The following is a 23,742-nucleotide window of genomic DNA, read 5'->3' on the forward strand; positions in this document are numbered from 1 at the left end:
GCGGGGGGGGGGGGGGGGGGCCTGGGGTCCGGGGTGGGGGGCCGAGATTCCCAAGGGGCCCATGCCCCGGGAGGAGGGAGAGATCCTGGGGGGCGACCAGGCGCCGGGGGGGGAAGGGAAGACCCTGGAGCGACCCTGGCCCGGTCCCGTGAGGCAGCCCATGCCCCGGGGGTGGGGGGAGACGGCGCGGGCTGGGGGGGGCCCAGTGCCGGGTATGGGCGGCGCCGCGGGGGCTGACGGGAACCGTCGGGGGGGCGTGGCCAATGGCTGCCACGCCCCTTAGCAACGCTAGTGCGTCAGAACGCGCAGGCGCGGCTGAGTGCGCGGGTGCCTCCCCCGCCCCGCCCGGGGACGCCGCTGTGCGGGCGCGCTGCCGCCCTTGTGACGTCGGCGCGCCGTTGGCGTCCGTTTGTGCGTGCGTGCGCGCGCGGGCGCAGATCGCCATGGAGGCCTCGGCGGGCGGCGGGGCCGGCGGCGCGGCGGGGCGGCGCTGGTACTTCACCCGCGAGCAGCTGGACCGCAGCCCCTCGCGGCGCGCCGGGCTCGATCCCGACAAGGAGCTCTCGTACCGGCAGCAGGCGGCCAACCTGCTGCAGGACATGGGACAGCGTCTCAACGTGTATCCGGCCGCGCTAGGCCGCGCGGCCTGCGCTCGGGTACTGCGGCCGCGGGACGGGCCTGGCCGCCGCGGGGACAGCCAGGCCCGGGTGCGGGGAGGGCCGGGGATGGCCGCGGGGAGAGCCGGGCCCGTTTTCGGGAGCGGGGACGGTTATGCCGGGGTGTGGAGAAGGCCGGGCCGGGCCCGGGAGCGGGGAGAGCAGAGCGCGTTATGGGACCGGGGAGAGCCGGGCCCGTTTCTGGAGCGGGGACGGTTACGCCGGGGCGCGGGGAAGGCCAGGCTGGGCCCGGGAGCGGGGAGAACGCTCGGCTCGGCTTTTTTGGGACCGGGGAGAGCCGGCCCTCGCCGCGGGGAGAGCGAGGTCCGTTTCAGGAGTTGGGGAGAGGTGTGCCGGGGTGCGAGGAAGGCTAGGCCCGGCCCGGGGAGAGCCGGGGCCGTTTCAGGAACGGGGAGAACCGGGTCCGGCCTGGGAGCCGCGACGGTTATGCCGGCGTTTGGGGAAGGCCAGGACCGTTTCGCGAGCGGGTGGAGCCGGCCCGGCCGCAGGGAGGACTGGGTCCGGCCAGGGGAGAGCCGGGGTCGTTTCAGGAGGGGAAAGAGCCGAGTGCGTTTTGGGACCGGGGAAAGTCGTGCCCATTTCGGGAGCGGGGAGAGTGAGGTCGGGAGTAGGGAGAGCTATGCTGGGATGCAGGGAGGACCAGGTCCGGCCCCCGGAGCAGGGAGAGCCAGGTGTGTCTCAGCAGCGGGGAGAGCGAGGCCCGGCCCGGTGCCAGTGGGATGAAGGGGAGTTGAGCGTATTGCCCAGGGGTTGTCGTTGGGGTTGTGTGTTTCCTTAACAACTCCATCAGCTCCCAACTCACTATCAACACGGCCATCGTGTACATGCACCGCTTCTATATGGTGCAGTCCTTCACCCAGTTCCACAGGAACGTAAGTGTGCTGGGGTCTGGCGGGGGGGGGGGGGGTGGTGGTGGTGGTGGTGCCGGGAACCCAGCTCCGCTCCTGCTGCTGCCTGGTGGCCAGCTCAGGGGTGACGCGGTGGGACCGACCCTGGGGAGGGGGCTTTGATAAGGGAACGGTGGTTTGTAGCTGTCGGTAGTCACCAGAGACCCTTTTCCCTCTTAGTGGTGTTTGGACTTGCACGGGCTTTCTTTTCTAAAGGAGTATTTGTTTTAGACTTGAGAATTAACCTAATTTATTTGTTTTAATCTTGAACTTACTTATTTTTTAAAAAATTGTGTTTTCTCTGAAGTCGGTGGTACCGGCAGCTCTGTTCTTGGCAGCCAAGGTGGAGGAGCAGCCTCGCAAGCTGGATTACGTTATCAAGGTAGCACATGCCTGTCTGCATCCCCAGGAACCTCCTCTAGACACCAAGAGCGAGGTAAGTGTCGAGATCGGAGAACTGGGCTCTGATGTGAGGAGCAGAGGCACAAGGAATGGGAATGGCGGAAGCGTGCTACATCCTGAATTGCGTGGCTACAGCGTCTCGTTAAATCGGGTTCAGCAGTACCCGCTCTCTTAAGCGAGCGGCTGGGTCCTAGGATGGTCAGTGACAGCTTTCCAATTCGACTGCTCCTACACTACTGAGAGCTTTTTGGCTTCTGTACAGCAGAAGGCTTTTCTTTCCTGCTCTGTGGCAGCCTCTCTTCTGTTCTCCTCTGCTGTGCTGCTGCAAATGTGACTCAGATGTGCTGTATAACAGTGTCTGCGTGAAAAGCTTCTGAGGAGGGCATGGATGTTGGCTGCTGCGATTGAGTAGTGCCTGTGGCAGAGCAGAAGGTGGTGCGTGCAGTTTGGTTCTGTTCTGTCCCCACACGTTTAATGGTGGGTTTATTAAAAACATTGTCGATTCCCCATCTCTTGAGGCAGCCCACCTTACCTGGAACTGAGCAGCCAACCCTGCTGAAAAGGGGCAGCTTTATCCAGGAAAGCTTAAGAAAACCAAAAAAAGCAGCTAATTCCTCTCCTGTACTGCTCGTATAGCCGTCCCGTGCAGTGCGAGGGACCAGGACTGAGAGGGCCACTGTGGATCCAGAAGCAGCAACCCCCTAGCAGAAGCACTAGCAGGGGAGCGGGTCCGCCCCAGCGCTCTGCTTTCTCTTTTCTGGCAGGGAATCTGTGCCAGTTCCCCCAGTGCAGATCGGCATAAAGATTCCCCTTTGCTATTTTTGCCTCCCTGAGAAAAGGGTGTTAGAAATGTGCAGGCTTTATACGGAGTGCCTCATCGTGAGTAACTTGCCTGTCCTCTCAACCCCAGGCTTACCTGCAACAAGCCCAAGACCTGGTCATTCTAGAGAGCATAATACTGCAGACCCTGGGTAAGTTTTTCAAAGCGGACGGGCTGCCACACGAATCCCAGACCCAGGAGTGTTCCGCAGAGCGGAGAGCCTAACCGCACAGTCTTCTCCACAGCTGGAGGGCAGATGTACCAGTGGGAGAGCAAGAGTCCAGGCAACAAACTCTATTTTTCGCACCCACTCCTTCTGTTTTCCTTTTAACGTCAGTTTTTTCAGGTGTAACTTGTGTCAGGTTCAATGCTCAGAGAAATTAAAGCGTGGAAGTGTGGCTCGTCTCTTTTTTTTTCCCCCCCACAACAGGTTTTGTACCGCTTGGACGCCGGTCACTGTCTTCCGTTGTGCTGTTGAACTCAATAATGCTCTAGTCCTGTGGCCAGGAAGGAGTTTGCACTGAGAGATGTCTAACAAAACCTGGGTTGAAAGTTAATATATTGATCATATAGTTGAATGTGGAAAAAACCCAACAGTTTTGGGGTTTTTTTTGAAAGTAGAAGCTGGAGCCTACGCTTAGGGCCGTGGCTGTTGGATCTGGTATCGTGTTCCTTTCTAAAATGTACTGTTAAAACTTGTTTTTACTAACGTGTATTCCATTTCAGAGGCAGTTTGTAGGTAGCGTTCCACGCCAAAATACTCAGTGGGCCTTTGTTGTTTCTGACTCGGTTCGGAGCAGATGCCAGTAGTCCCTCACTCGCAAGGGGACAGGAGGGGCAGGTGCCTCGATGGGTCGCACGTGCCGGCCTGGCAAGACAGTGGCTAAACTGTGAGCCCAGTTCTGCAGCGACTCAGTTCTCCAGTTGCCTTGTAACATCTCAGTTCTTCTAGAATGTTCCACGTGGGAATAACCAAATCTGTTGCACACATGGACCAATTTGAATTTTTTTTTTTTTCTTTAAAACATAATGCCCAAACTGAATAGGAAACTGAAGGGAGGATTAAGTTCAGTTGTCTTTAGTGCTGTAGGCTCCTTCAAAGGGGAAAACGTCTGCTTCCTCTTAGCTTTTTGGGTGACAGAAATTCCTTTGAGCAGATGCCATTGTCTTCTCCTTCCTCCCAGCTGCTGTAAGAGGCTTTGTCCTGCTATTTTTAAAATCCTTAATAGTTGTTTTGTTTTCAGTGAGGTCTTTCAAGCGCAGAAGTCATTTAGCTGCTTGGAGGTCTGGCAGCAGCAGCGACCTTCGGGTTTTGTGACTGGAGAACTTGAGTCTTCTGGATGCAGGAAAATGGGCTCCTCTATTCCTGCTTGCCTCCGAGCAGAGAGCAGGAGCTGTAGGAGGGAAGGGGAGAAGGCCTTGTCCCCCAGGAGCAGGAAACGTGAGGTTCGTAGATCCGTGGGGGTGTGCCGCTGTTTTTCTGATGCCCGTATGTCTGTGTTCTTCCAGGTTTTGAGATCACTATTGACCATCCCCACACCCACGTGGTGAAGTGCACGCAGCTAGTGCGAGGTAAGCGACGTCAGATGTCGGGCGCTTGTGGCGTCTCCTCCGTGTAACCTCAGCTCGATAGAGATGAGCCATGAAAATAAGTTGTAGCGTTCAGCCGGGACTGCCCGAGAACTGGCCTGCAGTCAGTCTCCTTAATAACCATAACAAAATATGTCAAAATAGAGGCAGTTGCAAGTGACTGACATGATGTTGTGGCTCTGATGAACCACGCAAAGCTCTCTATGTACAGTAATTTCTAAAATCCTTCTAGCTGTGGCGTGGGGTTAGTCGAACTGTGCTGGGTGCCTCATTGTGTGCGTGGTGGCGAGAGGCCTGTGGTTCTTGTATTAAAATACAATAATATTTGTCAGGATACGCAGACTAATGCCCTGTTTTTTCCTTTTCTCTTCCAGCCAGCAAGGACTTGGCGCAAACTTCCTATTTCATGGCTACCAACAGGTTATTATTTTACAATTGATTCATATTTGACAAGAGGGTCTTATCTGGAGGAGATGTGCTACTGGTGACCCCTGGGGTATCGGTCAGCCTGCGAGCAACCGGGGATCGCTTGGTTTGGTTCAGGAAGAGCAGGAACCCTTTCTCCTGCCAGCTGCTGGTCAAGACCAGCTGCAAAATCAGCCATATAAGCGAGGCAGATGGGATGCTCAGGAACTTCACTGCTTTTTTTTTTGGTTTTATAGGCAGTTAGACAGTTATGAAACTTAAAAAAAAATCCCAAACAAAAAAAAACCCACAAACCAAAACAAAATGGTAGACTTGAAACAAATATATACATTTTGACTTGCTTAGTACCTAGGTGTAAATTGGGTGCTGTGTGTACTGTCTACAGATAACGGTCTGTGCCCCAAAGAAGGCTGATCTAGAGTGGAAAGGGTGAAAAAAGGGTAGTTGGATGCAGGTATGAGGTGTTACAAGAGGTGTTACAAGAGAAAAGGATAGCCCCGTCTGGACAGACAGTCCTGTAAGCACAGTCTTGGAAAGCAGAAAAGCCCCTAGGTTTTTTTCACCTTGAGAGGTCTGGGTAGTTTTGTGACTCGATTTTTTCACTGCAAGGCTGATACCAGCCCTTGTGTTGGGACTTAACGACATGGGGTTTGTTTTGTGTTTTTTTTTTTTTTTTTTTAAATTTAATCTCATGGATTACCAGTTTCAGCCAAATCACGGAGCCAGTGTTTGGAATGGACCGAGCTGTGGCCACAGAAAATCTTGTGGTTTTGTGAAAGAGCTCGCAGAATTGAAAGGATGGGAGAAAAAGGTGATTTAGGTGCTAGCAGAGGTGAAGCTGCAGGGTCAGCCAATGCCTCCGAGCCATGAATGTGCGTGGCTTTGGGCGAGTCGTTTTCTCTCCTCTCTGCCGTGAGAGGTGCTCCCGGCTCGCCTCCACGGCGTGCTGGCAGAATTGTTTGTTGAAGGTGCTCTCCAGCTCCAAAGGGCACCGTGTGGGTTTCCCGCATAAACTAGCGTCAAGGGAAGGTGGTGTTAGTAATGTGTGGGTAAATGCATCCTTGAAACGTGTTTTATCCCTGCAGCAATAATTGCAAAACCAAGGAATTATAGTTAAGGTTATACTTGAAAGAAATCCAGGCAGAAGGTGAGAAATGCAGCCAGACAGCCTCAATTTTGCCTTAAAGTGATGCCATGAAGCGGCTGATTAAGGTGCTTAAGTGATGAACTAGATTTATCAGGTGTAGCTACAGATGTTTGTCTTTTATTTCCTTCTGCATCATAACGGGGCAGAGTTAAGGCTCTTTGTGCACCTTAACTTCACTTTTGGCTTGGGCAGGCTGGATAAAGGCTCTGAATTTCCTGGGTTTGACTTCTTGGTGTGCGGAAAATACAGTATTAATGAAATGGCTTCAGACTTTTTTGGCTGTAGATGCGTATCTCTGTCTCTCTGCATCACATTGATGGAAAAAATGTTTAATGAGCCGAGCATGGCGAAGAAATGCAGACAATGCCATCCTGCGGCTGCGCGTAGGTGCTCAGTGGCACCATTTCCATCAAGCGCTCCTTGAAAGGGACGATTCATGAGCGTGACAGTGGGGAAATCCTGCGCTCCCCTTGCTCTCCCAGTTTCTAAGGCTCAGTGGAGCTGGTGTCCCTGCAGGTAGAGAGTAGGATGCTTTCTTAGGCCATCGGTTCTCCCATTCTCATTGTTACCTAGACCTCCTAGCAATGACATCCGAGCAGTCACGTGGCAAATTAATTTACTAATGGAAAAGCTTGATAGTCAGCCAGGCTCCCTTTTAGGTGCTCCTGAGTCACTCCAGCATGTAGTGCTATTCACAGCCGAAGCTTCAGTGCTCTTCCTAAAAATCATTTGGGAAAGACCAGACCCTTCCTAAAAGCCAGAGAGGGTCGGTTCGCTCCTTGAACGCCATCCCAGGAGTTGCGCTTGGAAGCGTCTGAGTTTCTTCTCAGATCGAGCGGAGCCCACAGCAGAGGCGGGGGCTGGCAGGAAACCCAGCCCTTGGCTTTCTCCCTTGGAGGAGGACTTGAGTGGGGCGGCAGCAGAGCCTTGAGTTGACAGAGTTGCCTGGATCCAAATTATCTGCAGCAGAACAGGGAAGGAACAAGCAAATCGGTGGAGCGGGATAGAGACGCCTGTAACAGTAGGGTTGTACTGGGGGAGGAATGGCAGGGACTTCCCCACCACGTCCATCTCTTGTGCAGCGTCTGTTCAGTGGGCGATTGTGAGTGCTGAAGTTCAGGCTTGGGAGTTCATGGCTTTCTGTTTCTCTCTCCCTGCTGGTGACTCAGCCTGCACCTGACCACCTTCAGCCTGCAGTACACCCCTCCCGTTGTGGCCTGCGTCTGTATCCACCTGGCTTGTAAGTGGTCCAACTGGGAGATCCCAGTCTCCACGGACGGGAAGCACTGGTGGGAATACGTTGATGGCACTGTAACTCTGGAGCTCTTAGATGGTAAGTTTTGGAGCGAGGTTTTCCCCCCCCAAAAAGGCTCTTACGTTCTTTTGGCATCCCTGTTCCTGGGTCTGCCGTTAAAACACGGCTACCAGCCGGGTCGTAGACTTCAGGTCATGCCAAGGTTTCCAGTGCAGCAGCTTCTGTGGTACAACAGAGATGGCAAAAAGTGCACAGTGAGATGAGTTTAAATGTGGTCAGTGATACTAGTCAGTATTTCTCCTCCTGGAGTAGCTCCATCTCAATCAGTAGCTATGTTATCAGTAAGTAGGGGGTTGCCCTGATGGATTAGTGCTGGTCTCCCCACCTCTGACTCTCTCGCTTGGGTTTGTGTCTCCTCTGCAGAACTGACTCATGAATTCCTGCAGATTCTTGAGAAAACACCCAACCGGCTTAAACGTATCAGGAACTGGCGGGTAAGAATCTGCTTTGGACGGGGGGTGCTTGCAGGAGAACACAGGCGCTGATGTATTTCTGTGTGGCATCTCCGGTATGACAATGTGAGACAGCGTCTGAAGGGCGTGTGTGTGGGGGGCAGTCTGAACGCTCTGTGTCTGCAAAATGTTGCTTCGGCGCTCGAGTTCGTCTGTTCTGAATTAACTCTGTAGAGACCTCGGTTTTTCAACCGCACTGGGAACCCTGCTTCCAAGTGGTTGGGTCTTTTCCCACAAGGAGGGCTTGGGGGCAAAGTGGATCTGCCTTTAAATGAGAGCTTGCGCTGTACCGCGTGAGTTGCTTGCACCGAACCAGCTCTGGTGACAGCCCAAAGTAAATGTCTCGTCGCTGCTTTTATTCCAGGCCTCTCAAGCAGCCAAGAAGTCAAAGGTTGATGACCACGGTGAAGACGAGAGCCTGTCAGAGCAGACAATCCTCAATATGATTTCCAGGAACAATAGTTCGGACATGAACATTGCTGGGTTAATGAGCATGTCGACATCCTCCACTGCTGGAGCAGGGCCATCTCTGCCAGCCACGGCGGACTCACCCAGCGACCAGAGCGGTGCCGATATGTCCCAGTCTGAGCACTGGCATCCTCCAGCCAAGCTGGAGATTGGCCAGAGTCACAGGACTAACGAAAGCTCGTCGGCCTCTGAGCATCCTTTACAGCAAGATGGCGCTGGTTATCAGAAGCAGAGCGGCAAGAACGCCCCAGCAGCCAAAGTGTCGCTCAAGGAGTATCGGGCCAAGCATGCCGAGGAGCTGGCGGCCCAGAAGCGGCAGCTGGAGAACATGGAGGCCAACGTGCGGTCTCAGTACGCCTACGCCGCGCAGAATCTCCTCGTCCAGCAGCAGCGGGAGAGGGAAGTCCAGCAGGACAGCAACCCCTCTCCGATCATCCTGAAAATCCCCATCGGTGGCTCGGAGAACCTTGAGCGTCCTCCCGCCCCTGAAAAGAGTGACAAAGCCTCGGCTCTGAAGCTGAGGATCCCAATGGCAGGTGGAGGCGGGGAGAGGCCACCCCTCTCCAAGCAGGAAGAGATCAAAATGCGGATCAAGGTGCCAACCGCCGCAGAGAGGCTCGGCTCCTCGGATGAGAGCGGTGCCAAGAACCGGGAGTATAAGGAGAAGCACAAGGGCCACTCTTCCAACCACCACCACCACCACAACCACCACTCTCACAAACACTTACACGCCCAGCTTGGCGCCGGCCCCAGCAACGTGGCCACCAAGCGCCCCGGAGACTCTAAACACAGCATCCAGCCCAGCGCCGTGCCCCACAAAAGCTACGCTCCCCCGGCCTCGTCCCGCAAGAGACCCCTGCTAGAAGAGGCGCCAGCCGTGGCCACGGCTGGAGCCCACGAGCACCAGCCCAAAGTCAGCAAAGTCTCCAAAGGCCCTGCCATGCCCTTCCCTTACCCCCACCTCCCCGGGGCCGCCCACCTCCCCGGCCACAGTTCAGATGCGGGCAACCTCCCTTTACCCCAGGCCACCAAAGCCCGGGCTACCCACAGCAAATCGGACAAGGGTCCCACCGGGGCCAACGGGCACAACGCCAACCAGGCCAGTGACTACCAGGATACGGTCAATATGCTGCACTCGCTGCTGAGCGCGCAGGGCATGCAGCCCACCCAGCCCCCTGCCTTCGACTACCACTCGTACGGCGAGCTCTTGAACCCCCGGGCTTCCACCAGCTCCAGAGCCCCGGCCAACACGGACAAGCCCCGACCACCCCCCCTGCCCTCAGAACCTCCCCCCCCGCTCCCTCCCCTCCCCAAATAAAGCCCGTTTTTACTACTGAGCCCAAGCCCAAACCTGGGCTGCCCCTGCCGGGGCGTGAAAGGGCTTGTTCGATCTCCACTGCCTCACGAAGAACTATTTTATTATAACTTTTATTATTGATATTTAGAGCGCGGAGTTGTTGAAGCTGTGAAAGGATAAGAAACCCTTTCTCTGTTCCTTGCTCCTTCCCCCGTTGACTTCCAGTTAGTGGCGGGCTCTGTCCCTGCTAGAACTGAAGCCCCCTCTGGGGAACACACATTGTGGGGGGGGCCTTGGGGGGTATTTAAAATATGTCACAGAAAATTTAAGACGTTTTACAAATAATTTAAGCAGTAACTTATATCCTAGTGTTTTGTTTATTTGAATTTTGTGGTGCTGCAGGGGACCCCGGTGAGGGTTTGGGGTGGTTTGTTGGGTGGTTCCACTGGGGCTGTTGGCAACAAGGAGCGGGTTCAGGAGCTTTTTGGGGGATGGAGGGGAGGAAGCGGCGTGAGGGGAGGGCTGGGGGGGTGACGGGACCCCAAGGGCTGTGCCCACAGGGTGACAGGAGCGGCTCTACCTGCTGTGGGTCCAGATTCCTCACTCCAGAAGCTGCTCTGGATTTGGGATCCCGCCTCTGTCCCACCACTCCCGCTGGAAGCCCCAGTGGTGGTGGGGCTTGGGGTGCTGGGGGCTTTCGGTGGCATTTCGGGGTGGCTGAGGTGAGGGACTGAGGGCTTTTGGCCCAGGGCATGTACCCCCACGGCTGCTTTTTGAGGGGGGAGAGCGTCCAGCGGAGCCACCCCTTGTGGGCAGTGGTGGGTGCTGCCGAGCCCATGGGGTGGTGTTGGGCCCGAGGGTGCCCACCCCGGGGCTGGGTGGCCCTGGTGCCACTGCGGGCGCTGCTGCCACCGCGTGCAGAGCCGGGTCCGGACTTGGAACATGGCATGGGACTCAGCACGGGGCTGGTCCCGAGAGGAGCTGCGTGGTGTGTTCCCACAGGGATGTGGGCCGAGGCTGTGCCGGACGGCAGGATCGAAGGGTCGCCGTCCCCAGCCGGCTCTGCTGGGGGATCCCGTCAGCGCAGCCAACCTGGAAACAGCTCTTACTGCAACCCTGGGCTGGGGCAGCCACCTGGGTTTGGGTTGAATGTTTTTTTGGGAAAACACCCGATTTCCTTTGTTCTCAGACTTTACTTTTCCAACTTTCAATAAATGTACTGTCTGCGTATGGTTTTGTGAAACTTTTTCTACATCGGCCTTGGTTTTAAGCGCAATCGGTGCCGCTGCCCCTTGCCAGCGCCTCTGCCATTCCTGACACACGCCCCCTCCCCCCGCTGGTTTTGGGTACGGTTTTTAGGTTTCAGGCTCCCGGCAAAGGCCCGTCCCTCACGTCCCCCCCGCTGTTTTTGGGGGTGGCTGCTCTCGGGTCGTCGGGCTTTGCAGTGACTCACTCGTTCTGCCCTTTCCGTTAGTCAGCGGGGAGCAATGTTGGTCTTCATCTGTCCTGGGAAGCCGGGAGGGAATGGGGTCCAGCCGGGCGGGGGGGGGGGGGGGGGTCCTGCTGCCCCGGGACCGTGTAGGTCTCCCCGGGGCCACCGGGAGTCCCCGGCCCCGCCGCGCCCACGTGCCTCCTTCCCGCCGCGCCGCCCTCACGTGACTCCCGAGGGCGTGGCCCGTCCCGGCGGAGTGACGGCGAACTCGGCCAACCGCGCGCGGCACCGCCCCCACGCCCGCCGCCGATTGGCGGTCGGTCGGGCCAGTCAGGTGGCGGGGCGGGTGCGCGGCGAGGCAGCAAGGAGGCCGCGGCGGCAGCGAGGTAAGATGGCGGCGGCGCCGCCCGCCCTGAGCGGGGTCTGCGCAGCCCTTCGCCGCCATATCTGCGCGCTCCCCCCGGGCCCTTCCGCCCCGCACCGGCCGCGGGGGCCGTTGTCCGCCCGCCCTCCGCTCCGGCGGCGCTGCCTGGGCTCCCCTCCGGCGCGCCCCTCACGCCCGCCGCCCGCGGACAAAATGGCGGCGCCGGGGCAGCCGGGCGGCGCGAATACGCATGCGCGCGAGCTGGGCGCGGGGGTGGGTGTTGGAGCACGTGCGTGGGGGGAGCGGGGCCGGTGGGGGGCACCGGGAACAGGGGGTGGGCACCGGGATGTCCCGGGAGCAGGGGTGGGCACCGGGAGCAGGGGGTGGGCACTGTGAGCAAGGGGTGGGCACCGGGATGTCCCGGGAGCAGGGATGGGCACTGGGATGTCCCGGGAGCAAGGGATGGGCACCGGGAGCAAGGGATGGGCACCAGGATGTCCCGGGAGCAGGGATGGGCACTGGCAGCAGGGATGGGCACCGGGATGTCCCGGGAGCAGGGATGGGCACTGGCAGCAGGGATGGGCACCGGGATGTCCCGGGAGCAGGGATGGGCACCGGGCGCAAGGGGTGGGCACCGGGAGCAGGAGCCACGCACTGAAGAGCTGCACGGGGGAAGCGTACTGGGAGGAGGGGGTTCTGCACTGGTGCTGGGAGGGACCCCGTACTGGTCACTGTGCAGTGGGTGAGCGCTGGGGCTGCGGGGGGCGCGGGGCTGGGAGCTGGTGCCTGCTGAGAGGCCGGGAGTTGGGGGATGGATGATGCCGGGAAAGAATGAGGTTTGTGTGGGGCATCATGGGGTCGATGGGCTGCGGATGGGAGGGAGCCTTGCACCCTGGGAGGGTGTGGAGCTGTGGGGGTCCTGCGCTGGGGTGGTGGGGGCAGAGGGGTGCCTCTGGGACGTGTATCCCCACCACCACCACCACAGTGCTGGCAGGTAGCCGCGCCTGTTGTCCCCACACCTTGGCGTGGATGGTGCTGCTTGGTAGCTCCGGTGAGCGAGATGTAGTTCTTTCTGCACAGCAACGGGGTTGCTGCAAAGCTAAAAGTTTCCTCAGACGTTGCAAGAAACTGTCTCTGTAGGAGCAACTTCATATCTTGCCTGTTCAAGGGGGTCGAAGAGATGCGTTAGCAGATGCTGCTCATCCCTCTTTTTATCAGTAGTTTGTTTTGTTTCTTTTAACGAGTCTGCATCTCTTGAGCAGGTGTTGGCATGAACAGAATTCGGATCCATGTTTTGCCGTCAAGCCGAGGACGCCTTACTCCTGTGCCGCGGCCGCAGGAGCCTCTGTCATGTGCCTTCACCCACCGCCAGTGCTCCCAGCCGCGGCTGGAGGGGCAGGAGTTTTGTATCAAGCACATTCTTGAAGACAGGAGTGCCCCTTTCAAGCAGTGCAGCTACGTTTCAACAAAGAATGGAAAGCGATGTCCCAACGCTGCACCCAAACCAGAGAAGAAGGATGGGTGAGTACCTCTGTCTCACGGTTCTCTGGTTCTGTACCATATAGACTTAAAGTGGGCAGGAGAAAGCCCTTCTGCTAATTCAGCTCTGCACTTATGTTACCTCAGACAAGCGGCTTCCTCTTTCTCAAGTGTTTTTAAGCTAGAAAAAGACTGTGAGTGCTGGACACTGCGTGGAGTTGTCTTGGTCCTGCGGGACTGTCGGGCTGCTGCCCTCTGCCATCAGAAGGTGGCTGCAGTGATCCAGGTCCTTTGTAAGAGCGGGACATGCACCCACACGGGGCTGTACCTCTGCTCAGCCCAGCAAATTTAACTTGCCGCTGTCTGTGCTTATGGATCATCCTCAGCACAGATACTCTGGTTGTGTTATGTGGAGTTGATGGCCTCGTGGCGCTTCTTGTCCTCTGATCCATACGAAATGTTCTGATTGCTGTGGATGGAAGGACCTAGAACAGTTATCGACATTCAGTGAGCACATTGGCAGAGCACAGTTTTCCTGACAGGGCCATCGACCCCGTTTCATTCTCTGAGTTACGGGGATGGGGACACTGGTAGTCGTCATTCTGCCCTTGGTCCCTCTGTGATAAAAAGGATCCATGCGATGTGGGCCAGCGTGCTCTGCGTGGAAACTGAGAGTCCACTGTAAATGTTTGGCAGCAGAAGAGCTCACCTCAGTGGCTTTCAGTAAAAAGCTCTTTTCTCTCCCTGCTGCTTGCCATGTGGCTGCCGGCTCCAGTGCCAGAGGTGGCATTTCAGTGGTGGTGTGTGGTCTTCGAGCCACTGGGGGTCTCTGGCATTTCCGAGCTGTACCTGCAGCCAGCGGCGCTCCCTGTGAGAGAGCTGTGGAGGGTTGTGCTTTCCAGGTGCTAGAGAACGTTTCTCACTGTATCACTTGTTCGTTTTGCTGGCTGAGGGCTTGGACTTGTAACGAGCTTGTGATTTATTCCCGCAGTGCGTCGTTCTGTGCAGAGCATGCCCGTAGGAACACTCTGGCGCTCCAAGCTCAGATGAAGAAGTCCAATCCTGGGCCTGTAAGCGAGACTCTCCTTTGCCAGCTCAGCTCTTACGCCAAAACAGAGCTGGGCTCCCAGACTGCAGAGAGCAGCCGCAGCGAAGCCAGTCGGATCCTAGGTAAGAACTGAAGGCAAAAGCTGGTGTGAGAGCACCTGGAGTTCTCAGTTTTGTGTGGAAATGCCAAGAGTGTCACATCTTAAATCCAGTGAAAAAAAGATCTGTGGGTAAAAGATCACATTCTGCAAACCCTGGCGTGTCTCGCCTGCCACTGATTGTAGACGAGTTACGCTGCCAGACCAAAATCCTGCAGGTTTTCTTCCCTTGCGCTCGCAGAGCAGAAACGTTAGCTACCATCCCTCTTTCCTGGGTTAGTCTCTAGTGGTGCCTGTCAAACGCTGGCTCAGTGCTGAGCTTCCCATCTCCCCGAGTGGCTCGGTGGGGCCAGCTGGCAGTTTGTGGTTCCAAGGTACAGGCAGGAGCATCACTCCCCAGGAGCTGTGTGTTTTGGCTGCACCGAGTTGGTGGGCTTTCTGTTCCACGTCCCTTGCTCACACTGCTTGGGGAGGAGAAGCCTCTCTTGGCAGGAGGCAGAGCCACTTCAGCTCTGCGTGGCCATGGAGCCGAGCTCCTGGGGTCTCTGGCTGTCCTGTGCCGCAGCAGCGAGTGCTAGGACAGTGTCCTGTCGCTCAGGGCAACTTATCTTTTCAGATGAGGACAGCTGGAGTGATGGCGAGCAGGACCCTATCCCAGTGGACCAGACATGGCGAGGGGACCCGGACAGTGAGGCTGACAGCATCGATAGCGACCAGGAGGATCCCTTGAAGTAAGCTGGACGCTGGTGGCTGCCGGCTGCTTACACGCGTGTAGCGTGCAGAGCGTTCTGAGCTCGGTGTGACACCAGAGGAGACGGCGGTTATGTTAGAGGTGGTGATACTAATGGTGTTGCAGTTGGCCTTTGTGCCTTGGTGGGTTGTTAGGCGTGGATGCTTGCAAGTCTTGGACCTGATGGGAAGTATTTGATGATCATTCTCTTTCGGTGTGGAGTGGTCTGTTCAGCAGCAGTCTCTGGGTGATCTCTTAACTTTAAAAAAAAAAAAAAAAAAAAAAACAAAAACCCAAACAAACTCAGTATTTCTGCTCATTGCCCATTGATCTCAGCCCACGTTTCTGATAACGTCTATGTCATTTGGTCAGAACAACCCCGAGGGACCCTTGCAAACTTCACCCTGTTTGCGTGGGTGTTTTTCAGGCATGCCGGCGTATACACGGCAGAGGAGGTGGCTTTGATCATGCGAGAGAAGCTGATCCGCCTGCAGTCTCTCTACATCGACCAGTTCAAACGGCTGCAGCACCTTCTGAAGGAGAAGAAGCGCCGATACCTGCACAGCCGCAAGGGAGAGCATGAAGCCATAGGCAAGTACCAGTACAGGTAGTCACTGGTCTGTATTCCTTCGGCTGAGGGCACAGCACTTCTCTAAAACACGTGCGGAATTCTACAGTTTAAAAAAAAAAAAGGTGGGTTTTGCCCTTTGTAGAAGCAGATTTCAGAGCAGTGCTGCCTCAGTAAGGGTGAGAATTATTGTAGGACTGAAACTCAGTTAGAGAAGGTATTTCTGTCTCTGGCCTCGTGCCCAGAGATTGGTATCATTTGGGTTAGAAAGGTTGCCGGATTTCTTTTCTCTTCAAAGTTTGCAGTGTTGTCAGGAAATGAGACTACAAAGTTAATTCTGAGACAAAAGTTCTTTTCTTGTATGGGATTTCCTGTTTTTGGTTTTATAAACAAATTTATTCATCTGTAAGGTTCTGTCTGTATCGGCAGAAGTTTGTTTTGGTAGTTACTACTGTAATGACTTATTCCTCCTTAGTACAGATGCAAATTTCCCTTGCAAAAAGAACTTCTGCCGGGGTTGGAGTTCTCCCTGTGCAGAGCATGCTCTGGGATGCAGGAGTTCATAGTCCAGCAGAGGCAGGACCAGGTTGAAATAATTGCTTGCAGGGCGCAGAATGCTTTCTCCAGCATAGTCTTATAATAGCTCATCCTGGAATATGGCAAAATACAGCTCGCTCCCAAGTAAAAATAACTGGAAGTTTGGTATGTAACAATTTCGTAGAACTCTTTTTAGCAAACCAGGAATAGAAAAGCATATCCCGAGCGTTGCCCTGTAATTATAGCTGGGAGCACTTACGGGAAGCTTCCAGAACTTGCACAGGAGCAAGCTGAAATTTTGACAGACTTCTGCTCTTCCTGCAGAAAGTACGATAGTAGACTTTTGAGTGGCCAAATTATTTTAAAAGGTGTTTTTAAATTATTCTGTCATCCCAAGCGCTCCTCATGTGCACAGAGAAGCTGGGATAAATTTTGGGATGGAATCTGCTCTGTCATCTTCTCGTATAGCTGACAGATGTGCTTCCTGTTTATATATGCGACTCTCACCGCTCGTTCGCTCTGCGTTGACATCTGTGTCGTTAGTCAGCTGTTGGAGCTCTCGACAGCTGATTTTGGCTCTGGGTACCAAAAAAAAAAAAAAAAAAAATATGGAAGGATGTGGCAGGTGGGGTGGTATTTTCTGAGCCCTCCCTTGCTCCCCGCAGGCAGCAGCCTTCTGACAGGCCCGGAGGGGCTGATGGCCAAGGAACGTGAGAACCTGAAGCGCCTGAAGTGCCTGCGCCGGTACCGGCAGCGCTACGGCGTGGAGGCCCTGCTCCACCGGCAGCTGAAGGAGCGCAGGATGCTGGCCACCGACGGCGCTGCCCAGCAGGTGGGTCCGGCTGGAGTTATAGCCTTGCTCGGAAGCTGGGGCTCTCCTTCTTTCCTGGGAGCAATTCCAGGCTAGGTCAACTCTGGCCAGATTGTCCCTTGTAACGCCATTTCCGCAAGAGCGTAATGAGGTGAGAGCACCCTCGGTATCCACACGTTGGCTGAAACGTTGGGGGTTCCTAGGGTCATTTTAAATGGTCACCAGAACATCAAAAGTTAAAGGTGTGAGGTTGGAGAATTTTCCCTTTTGAAAGGGAGGGCTCAGTACAAGGTAGCCTGATTTTCATCACTGCAAAATGTGTAAAAAATACTCTTCCGTATGGTGGTGAAACCCAGACTCCTCCTGGACCTGTGGGGACCCAAAGGCAGCCCCTTGCATCACACGTGAAACTAAATTTGAAGCTGTGTGCTTCAAAGCCATTTCTTTTTAACCATTTAAAATTCAAAGCATTCCCTTAACCGACTTCTGAAAGTCGAAAGATAGGTCTGAGAAACCTCATTCTTTGAGACAGACTTCTGAGGCGAAGGTCTTCTATTGCAGTCGAGTCGTGCCTTATTATCTCAGCTCTCCTTAATAAAAGCTTGAATGGGAAGGACATAATGAGGAGTGAGGCCCTGCTGGAATGGAACTGAGTTTGGTCTTGGCGTGTTTTGAAAGCAGGACGCGAGTGTTGTATAGCTGAGGGGCTTTCTCTGGAACAGAGCCGGACGACTCCAGCGCAGCTCTGAGCTCTTCTCTTGGACTTGCAGGCGCACACCACCCGCTCCAGCCAGAGGTGCTTGGCCTTCGTTGACGACGTCCGATGCTCCAACCAGTCCCTCCCGATGACCAGGCACTGCCTTGCACGTATCCTTTGATCTGCCTGGGCTGCCTTGGGCTGTGCTTCTGACTGTTTGCTGGCAGTTTGAAGTGTGTCTGTTCCTCTTTTTTTTTTTCCTTTTTCTTTTTTTTGTCTCTTTGGCCCTCAATCAAGGCCATCGGTTTGCTGTAGCCGTTGGTTTCAAACAGGAGCCCAGAGGAAACATCTCCCGGTCTGTTGGTGCTCCTGTCCCCATGGAACAGCCAGTTCGTGTGGGAGTGACACCAGCCTGGCCTTGCCCTCGCTTCTGCATGGGCAGGTCCCGCTGCAGCATTTCTGTGGTACATTCTCTCATCCAGAGCGTCCGAACGGGGTGGCCAGTTCGCTTAGAAGCAACAAGGGAACCTCACAAAGCCCGAGGGAGACACGAGTTAGTTTCTGGCTGTATTGAAGGGAGGGTTAGAAGGAAATCTGCTCTCTCCTTGGCTCTGGGTGCCAAGTGCCAACAGCCCACCTGAGCAGGGTCTGCAGGCGCTTGGTATGAGTCCTGCTGTGAGGGTGGTGCGTGGGAAGGGGTGTCTGACTGCTGAAGCATGCGCTCAGTGATTCTTGGGAGGATCAGAATGGGGGAATAGTTCCTAGCCTGTTTGGGGCTGCCATGGACCATCTCGGTCTCCTTTGCCCCCTTGAAAGGTTCACACGTGTATGTCAACAGCCAGTTTCCCAAAACAGCCTCGGCTTTTTGAGAGCCAGCACTGAAATTGCCACTGGGATCCACCCACCTGGGGGATCACTGCCCCAGCATGGGATCCACAAACCGAGCGTTGCCCCGGCTGCATCCGCGCGGCTCCGGTGTACGTGGGATTGGGTGGATGCGTCTGGGAGCAGGTTTGGATCGTGTCGGAGCTGCGTTAGCAGCTGTTGCTGGTGTGAGTCAGGAGAAGCTGCGGCACTGGGTCCCAGAGCGGCGCTGGCAGCCAGGGGGAGGATGAGCTCTTTGTTTTGTTTGAGCTGTTCGTTTTGTTACTGAAGTTGGCAGACTCGACTCCGGCTATGCGCAGGGAGCAGCCCAGGGAGCAGGAAGCTGCCTTTGTTTCTCTCTAGTGACCATCTACTTCAAAATAAAGACAGGATAAATGCCTCTAAAACAGTTAAAGCAAGTTGCTGTTTGCAGCTGGCTCGCTTTGAGCAGGGCAGGCCGAGAAGGGAGTGGAAAAAGCGAGGTTTGATTTCCTTACGTCTGAGCTGTCAGCTGACTTTCACTGACACAAACAAGATTTTACTTTGGTTAGCCCCGCTGAGCCGATAACATCTGCAGTCTGCTCGGCTTTGTGCATTGTCAGGAGGCTCTTGGGCTTTGTTTGCTTTTCAGGAGCTGGATTGTTTGTGACAGTGCATTAAAGGCACCGAACCCAGCTGGGCCGTTGGGCTCCAGGTGGAGCGTGTGATTTCTGTCATCTTGGCAATCCATGCTTTTTGGCTACCAATAAAGTCAGTGCTTGAGCTGGGAGTCATTCAGAGAGATTAAAATCTGCCTTCCCCACCCTGCTGTTCATACAGACGCTTTCCTCGCCACATCTGCCCTCGAGATCTGGCTCCTCTGGGCCAGGCTCTGTACCGTTGCTTCTTGCACAGATTACGGGCTCCCCGCGGCTTGCCGGGACTCCTGTTGGCGCCTTCACAGCTGCCTCAGCGCAGGGAGGAGAGGAGGAAAGGATAAATCTGAAACCTAGGTGACGTAAGGAACTGGGTTAAACTTGGCGCCTTTTGCCAGTTTGTGTGGGTTTGGAAGCTTGGGGTTTTTTGGTTTTTTTCCTCTCCCACACTGCGCTGCGTGAAGAGGAAACTGGGGTGAGAACAGTTACTGGGGTGGGTTTGATATTGAGGGATCTGACCTGAAAAACACGATCCGCACCTGAAATCTGCTCTGGCCCCAGCTCTAGGTTGTGTCACCCAAGTGCGCAGAGCAAGGCACGGTCTCCGTGCAGGTGACGGTCTCAGCCGCTCCCTGCAGCGGTGAGTAGAAACTTCACGACTGTCAGTAAAATGAAGCGTTGTTTGGGTGAACCCTCGTGCGGCCTCAGCAGTGGGTCCGTCTGTGGATTTGCAGGGCTCTTGGAAGAGGATGGGATTCGGTGTGTGGCTACTCTCTGCTGGTGGATTGCTCCGCCAGCACGATGCGATTGGAGCAGAGTTTCTGGTTGTGATTAAAGGCAGGAAATCCCATTTACACCTCTGGCAGGAATAGGTTTTCCATTGGGAAGGAAAATGCACTGGGAAGATAGAAATACCGGAACTAAGCTCCTGGCTGTGGAAAAAGCATTGTGTGTGCTCGTATCTCCGCTGCGTGTTAGATGTTGGGGCTTGTGCAGATGCCATTTAAATGGATGTCTGCAAATAAAAGTAAGCCCATGCATTTGTAATATCTTCCATCTGAGGATCTGCAAGTGCTTTACAGGGATCCAGCCACATCTCCCAGCCCCCACTGGGAGGCTGTCGCTGTTGTCCCCGTTTCTCCATAACGCAAATAATGTCACCCACGTTGCCGGGCAGTTGGGGTGCAACTCTGGAGTCTGGACTCCTGGTCTTGGAGAGGTGCGGGAGGTTTTTACACCGTTTGCAGGAGGGCAGTGGGTGAGTGGGGAGCATTTATGCCTCTGGCAGCGTGTCTGTAGCTTGTCTCCTGCGCAGGTTTCCCTTGACCACGTCTTCCCAGACATCTGTCAGGACACGAATCAGACTCTATTTAAACCGTGTCAAGGCTCTGAGGAAGTGCCTTGCAACAAGCCGGTTCCCGTGAGCCTCTCTGAGGAGCCGTGCTGCCCCCTCCACCTCCGGCTGCCCCCGCAGATGTACGTGCCGGAGCAGGTCCTGGCTGTCCCCGAGGAGCTGGAAGCTGCCCCCACCGACCTGTACTTGAGCGCTGCTGAGCTCCAGCCCACGGAGAGCTTGCCCCTGGAGTTTAGCGACGTAAGTTGCGCAGTGCGGGGTGTGAAAGCAACGTGGCCAGCAGAAAAACATCCCCGGAATACTGCTGTTTCCGTGATGGGCCGTGAAGTCCCAGTGAAATCCTGGTGGAGTGGGCTGCAGTGCAGCAGCCCCGGTGCTCTCCGCGTGGAGCACGCGTGGACGTCATGTAAAGCCCTGCCTCCCCGGCACAGATACCGTAGAACCGTTTTTATTCTTTGGGAATAAGAATCTCTTGAAAAATGCGCAGGAACGCAAAAGGTTTGGGAGATGTTTGTTTCTCCAGGGTTGGTGACTGCTTCTTTAGAAGGGCTGTGCTCCCATTTAAATCCGTATTTAGGGGCTTTTAAAAAAGAGGATTTCCCCCCCCCCCCCCCACTTCTCTCCCATGAGAAATCCAGGAGGATTTTAATCCCCAGATTATTCTGATGCCTTGCATGTATGTTAAGCCTACATGCTTAAAATCCTCTGAAATTTGTTTAAACAGAAAAAAACCCACCGTGGTTGTTTGGAGCCGCTCGTCTGAGCGAGGTGTCACTTGCTTTAGCGTTGGGATGCCCCCAGGATTCTTGAGCGCCTTCGATCAGGAGGCGAATCTTGTAACCGCTTCAGAGTTTGGAGGAGGGACCACCAGCAGCTGTGGGGTCCCGGGGAGGGCAGCGATGACAGGGGAGAGCGAGTGCTGCTGCGGGGGAGTCAGGGGAAACGCTCCTCCTGCCTTTGCTGGGCATGGAACCAGCCCCCCTCCCTGCGGGGCAGAGCCGGCACCACGCTCCATGAAAACAGCCTTTGTGGGAGGTGGGGTTTTTCAGGTCAGGAATGAAAAATGCAACTGTTTCTCCCCCAGCCCGTCCTTCGGGAGGGTCCCCCGCCCTCTGCGGGGTTTTGGGTGCTTCAGGCAGGATCCTGGGCGCCTTGCTGGTGCACCGTAGCCCCCACCGTGTGTGGGCGCACGCTGCAGACAGCCTGTGGGAGCCCTCGGTTTTTGGCTCGGAGGGGTTCGGAGCTGCGGCAGCGTACGGCTGCGTAGGGCATCTGTGTTTTATCTCGCGTCACGCTGGGCTGGTGGAGTGCCACTCGTGAGTCGCAGGCATCTTGCCTTGATGTCAAACACCCTCCAAAGCCAAAACAAATCCTGTCCTCTAACAATAGCCTCGCAGGAATCCCAGCCCCTTGCGTCAGCGGGGTTATCCACGCACGCAGCCGACGGCAGCGAGCAGCGTGGACAGAGGAGTAAGCCAGGGACCGTCCACTCCGAGAAGTTGTGTCAGGGCAAAGAGGGTGGTGTGGAAATCCTGGGAGAGGGGCGACTGCTCCAGGTGTCCCGAGCAGGGCAGGATGGGACCCTTTCCCCGCCCTCTGGGCTGCTGCAGGGATGCTGCTGGTGCTGCACGTCACGCTGGGCTCCCCACCTGGTGCCCCGCACCTTGTCTGCTGCCAGCCTGGAGCAGCCGCGCCGGGAGGACGCGGAGGCCCCTGTAGTTGTGTTCCCAGATGCTGAGGGTCCCGGTGCCATGGTGCCCTGCTGCTCTGCTTTCCCCTTCCCTGTGCCCACAGAGCAGTCTGCTGCCCGTTCCTGCCTGCTGCTCGAGGGGAAGGGCTGCGAGGGCTCCTGTCTCCTGCGGGGATCCTTGGGACCCCTCCTGCTGATGAGCCGCTCCCGGTGTTTTCTCTCCTAGGACTTGGACGTGGTGGGCGATGGCATGCAGTGTCCCCCGTCGCCTCTGCTCTTCGATCCTTCTGTGGCCCTCGATCAGTCCCTCAGAGAGGTGGCCGAGGCCCCCATAGACATTCTGGCCCTGGAGGAGCCCTCCCACCCCGGCCTCCCTCTGCAGCCGGCACTGACGGACAGAGGAAGCTCCTCTGCCCACGTCTTCTCCCCGGCTGCCGACCCTCTGGCCGAGCCGCCTGCGCAGGTACGGCCAGGGAGCAGCGGGGGCTTCCAGCAGTAGTCCAGCTCCTGCTCCCAGTGGTCCCTGGCGCTCTGCAGTGTCTTCCTGGGGACAGAAGTCCCCGTTTGCCCTCCCACCACGCAGCCAGGCCCTCGGGGGGTGGCTCTCCCATGCAGCCCAGTGCTACCCCCAGGCTCTGGAGGACATCAGGAGCGTTGAGGGGGTGGCAGCCGGAGCTTGTTCCCGGGGGAGCGGTGGAGGACGGGCCATCGCCTCTTCTCCGTGGGTGGCTCGGTGCCACCCTCTTCCTGTGCGTGGGACGGGTGTCGCGGGAGCTGTCTGGGATGTGGTGGGGGTGTCTCGCAGGCTGGGGACGGCCAGCTGTGGGAAGCCCATTTTCTCACGTCTGTGGACTTGAAGGGGAGCTGTCATCTTCTGGGCACAGGGCTCCTGCTTTCTCCGTTTGAGTCTCGTTTCTTCCCTTGCAACTTGCTCCTCCTGTCCCACCCGGAGCCTGTGGCTCGGGATGTGCCTGCAGGGTGACATCTTTGGCGATGTCCTCAGACGCCCCATCCTGTGTCCCCTGTCACCCCTCCCTGCAGCCGGCGAGTCCCTGCAGTGCCTCTGCCCTGCTGGGAGCTGCATGTTGGGGTGGGGGCACCCCAGGCCCTGAATGAAGGCCACCGGTTTGCTGTAGCCGCTGGTTTCAAGCAGGAGCCCAGAGGAAACTTCTCCCGGTCTGTTGGCGCTCCTGTCCCCGTGGAACAGCCAGTTCGTGTGGGAGTGACACCAGCCTGGCTTTGCCCTCGCCTCTGCCCGGCAGGTCCTGCTGCAGCCAGCCCACCCTGCCTTTTCTGTCCCCGACAGAGCCACCCTGCCATGGCAGCGTGCCACCCAGCGCCCAGGGACGAGAGGCGGCCAGAGGAAGCCACCTCCTCCGCCCAGGCCCGTGGAGTGGCCACCAACGGCAGCCTGGAGCCAGCGTCCGTCAGCTGAGACCGGCAACACCTGGCTTCTCTCCGCTCCCCCATGAATCCCGGCTGGCGCTGAGTCCCTGGGACGTGTGTGGAGACCGGCGGGTGCTGGTGCCCTCGCCCAGCACCCAGCCGAGCCCCAGCTCCGGCCGGCGGCGTTCCTGTGGTGCCGGGGGCTGAAACTCTGGAGCGGGAACCCCAGACCCTCCTTCCCCTGGCTCTGCACGTCCTCGCTGTGGGGGGGGCCGGAGTAGCCACGGGGGGACACGGGGACAGCCAGGGTGGTTCTCCACCCTCTGGGACCCTTTGCTGTTGGGCCGCAGCTCCCTGGGGGGGCTCCGGGGGTCTGTAATGTTTGGGTGCGGGGTGGGGGGTCCCTCCAGCATGTAACCCCCACAATAAAGTGATGGAGATGGGTGATGAGTGTCCTTGTGTGCTGGGGGGGGGGAGCTGAAAGATGGAGCAGCCAGTGCTCCCCTGGGGGGGTCTGGGGCTGCCCTGGGGGGGGCGGGGGACCCCTCTGCCCCCAAACCTCTGACCGG

General features: G+C 56.6%; 2 protein-coding genes and 2 non-coding genes across 7 annotated transcripts; all 4 read left to right on the forward strand.

Moving 5' to 3' along the window:
- Positions 1–337: 337 nt before the first annotated feature.
- CCNT1 (cyclin T1) lies at positions 338–9,849 on the forward strand. Of its 3 annotated transcripts, XM_074565027.1 has the most exons (9): positions 338–619; positions 1,468–1,549; positions 1,872–2,000; positions 2,877–2,937; positions 4,296–4,358; positions 4,751–4,796; positions 7,119–7,282; positions 7,628–7,698; positions 8,081–9,849. In XM_074565027.1, the coding sequence occupies exons 1-9, from the start codon at positions 444–446 to the stop codon at positions 9,500–9,502; spliced, it is 2,214 nt and encodes a 737-aa protein (XP_074421128.1). In that variant the 5' UTR covers positions 338–443; the 3' UTR covers positions 9,503–9,849. The 3 variants fall into 3 exon arrangements, with proteins under 3 accessions (XP_074421128.1, XP_074421129.1, XP_074421130.1); XM_074565028.1 differs by lacking the exon at positions 2,877–2,937 and having other exon boundaries at positions 426–619; XM_074565029.1 differs by lacking the exons at positions 338–619; positions 1,468–1,549; positions 1,872–2,000; positions 2,877–2,937; positions 4,296–4,358 and adding an exon at positions 4,214–4,232.
- A 1,397-nt stretch (positions 9,850–11,246) lies between these two features.
- KANSL2 (KAT8 regulatory NSL complex subunit 2) lies at positions 11,247–23,626 on the forward strand. 2 transcript variants are annotated; one of them, XM_074565042.1, is made up of 10 exons: positions 11,247–11,550; positions 12,540–12,798; positions 13,748–13,926; positions 14,518–14,632; positions 15,059–15,226; positions 16,406–16,568; positions 17,318–17,414; positions 20,084–20,337; positions 22,014–22,250; positions 23,094–23,619. In XM_074565042.1, exons 2-10 carry the CDS (start codon positions 12,548–12,550, stop codon positions 23,220–23,222), a joined length of 1,593 nt encoding a protein of 530 aa, XP_074421143.1. In that variant the 5' UTR covers positions 11,247–11,550; positions 12,540–12,547; the 3' UTR covers positions 23,223–23,619. The 2 variants fall into 2 exon arrangements, with proteins under 2 accessions (XP_074421143.1, XP_074421142.1); XM_074565041.1 differs by having other exon boundaries at positions 11,256–11,299; positions 23,094–23,626.
- Positions 17,526–17,654, forward strand: LOC141734066 (small nucleolar RNA SNORA2/SNORA34 family). The gene has a single exon (XR_012584440.1). It is a non-coding gene; the product is annotated as a small nucleolar RNA SNORA2/SNORA34 family (small nucleolar RNA).
- Positions 22,890–23,018, forward strand: LOC141734065 (small nucleolar RNA SNORA2/SNORA34 family). The gene has a single exon (XR_012584439.1). It is a non-coding gene; the product is annotated as a small nucleolar RNA SNORA2/SNORA34 family (small nucleolar RNA).
- Positions 23,627–23,742: the final 116 nt, after the last annotated feature.

Source organism: Larus michahellis, chromosome 22 (assembly GCF_964199755.1).
Source record: "Larus michahellis chromosome 22, bLarMic1.1, whole genome shotgun sequence".
Lineage (NCBI taxonomy): Eukaryota > Metazoa > Chordata > Aves > Charadriiformes > Laridae > Larus > Larus michahellis.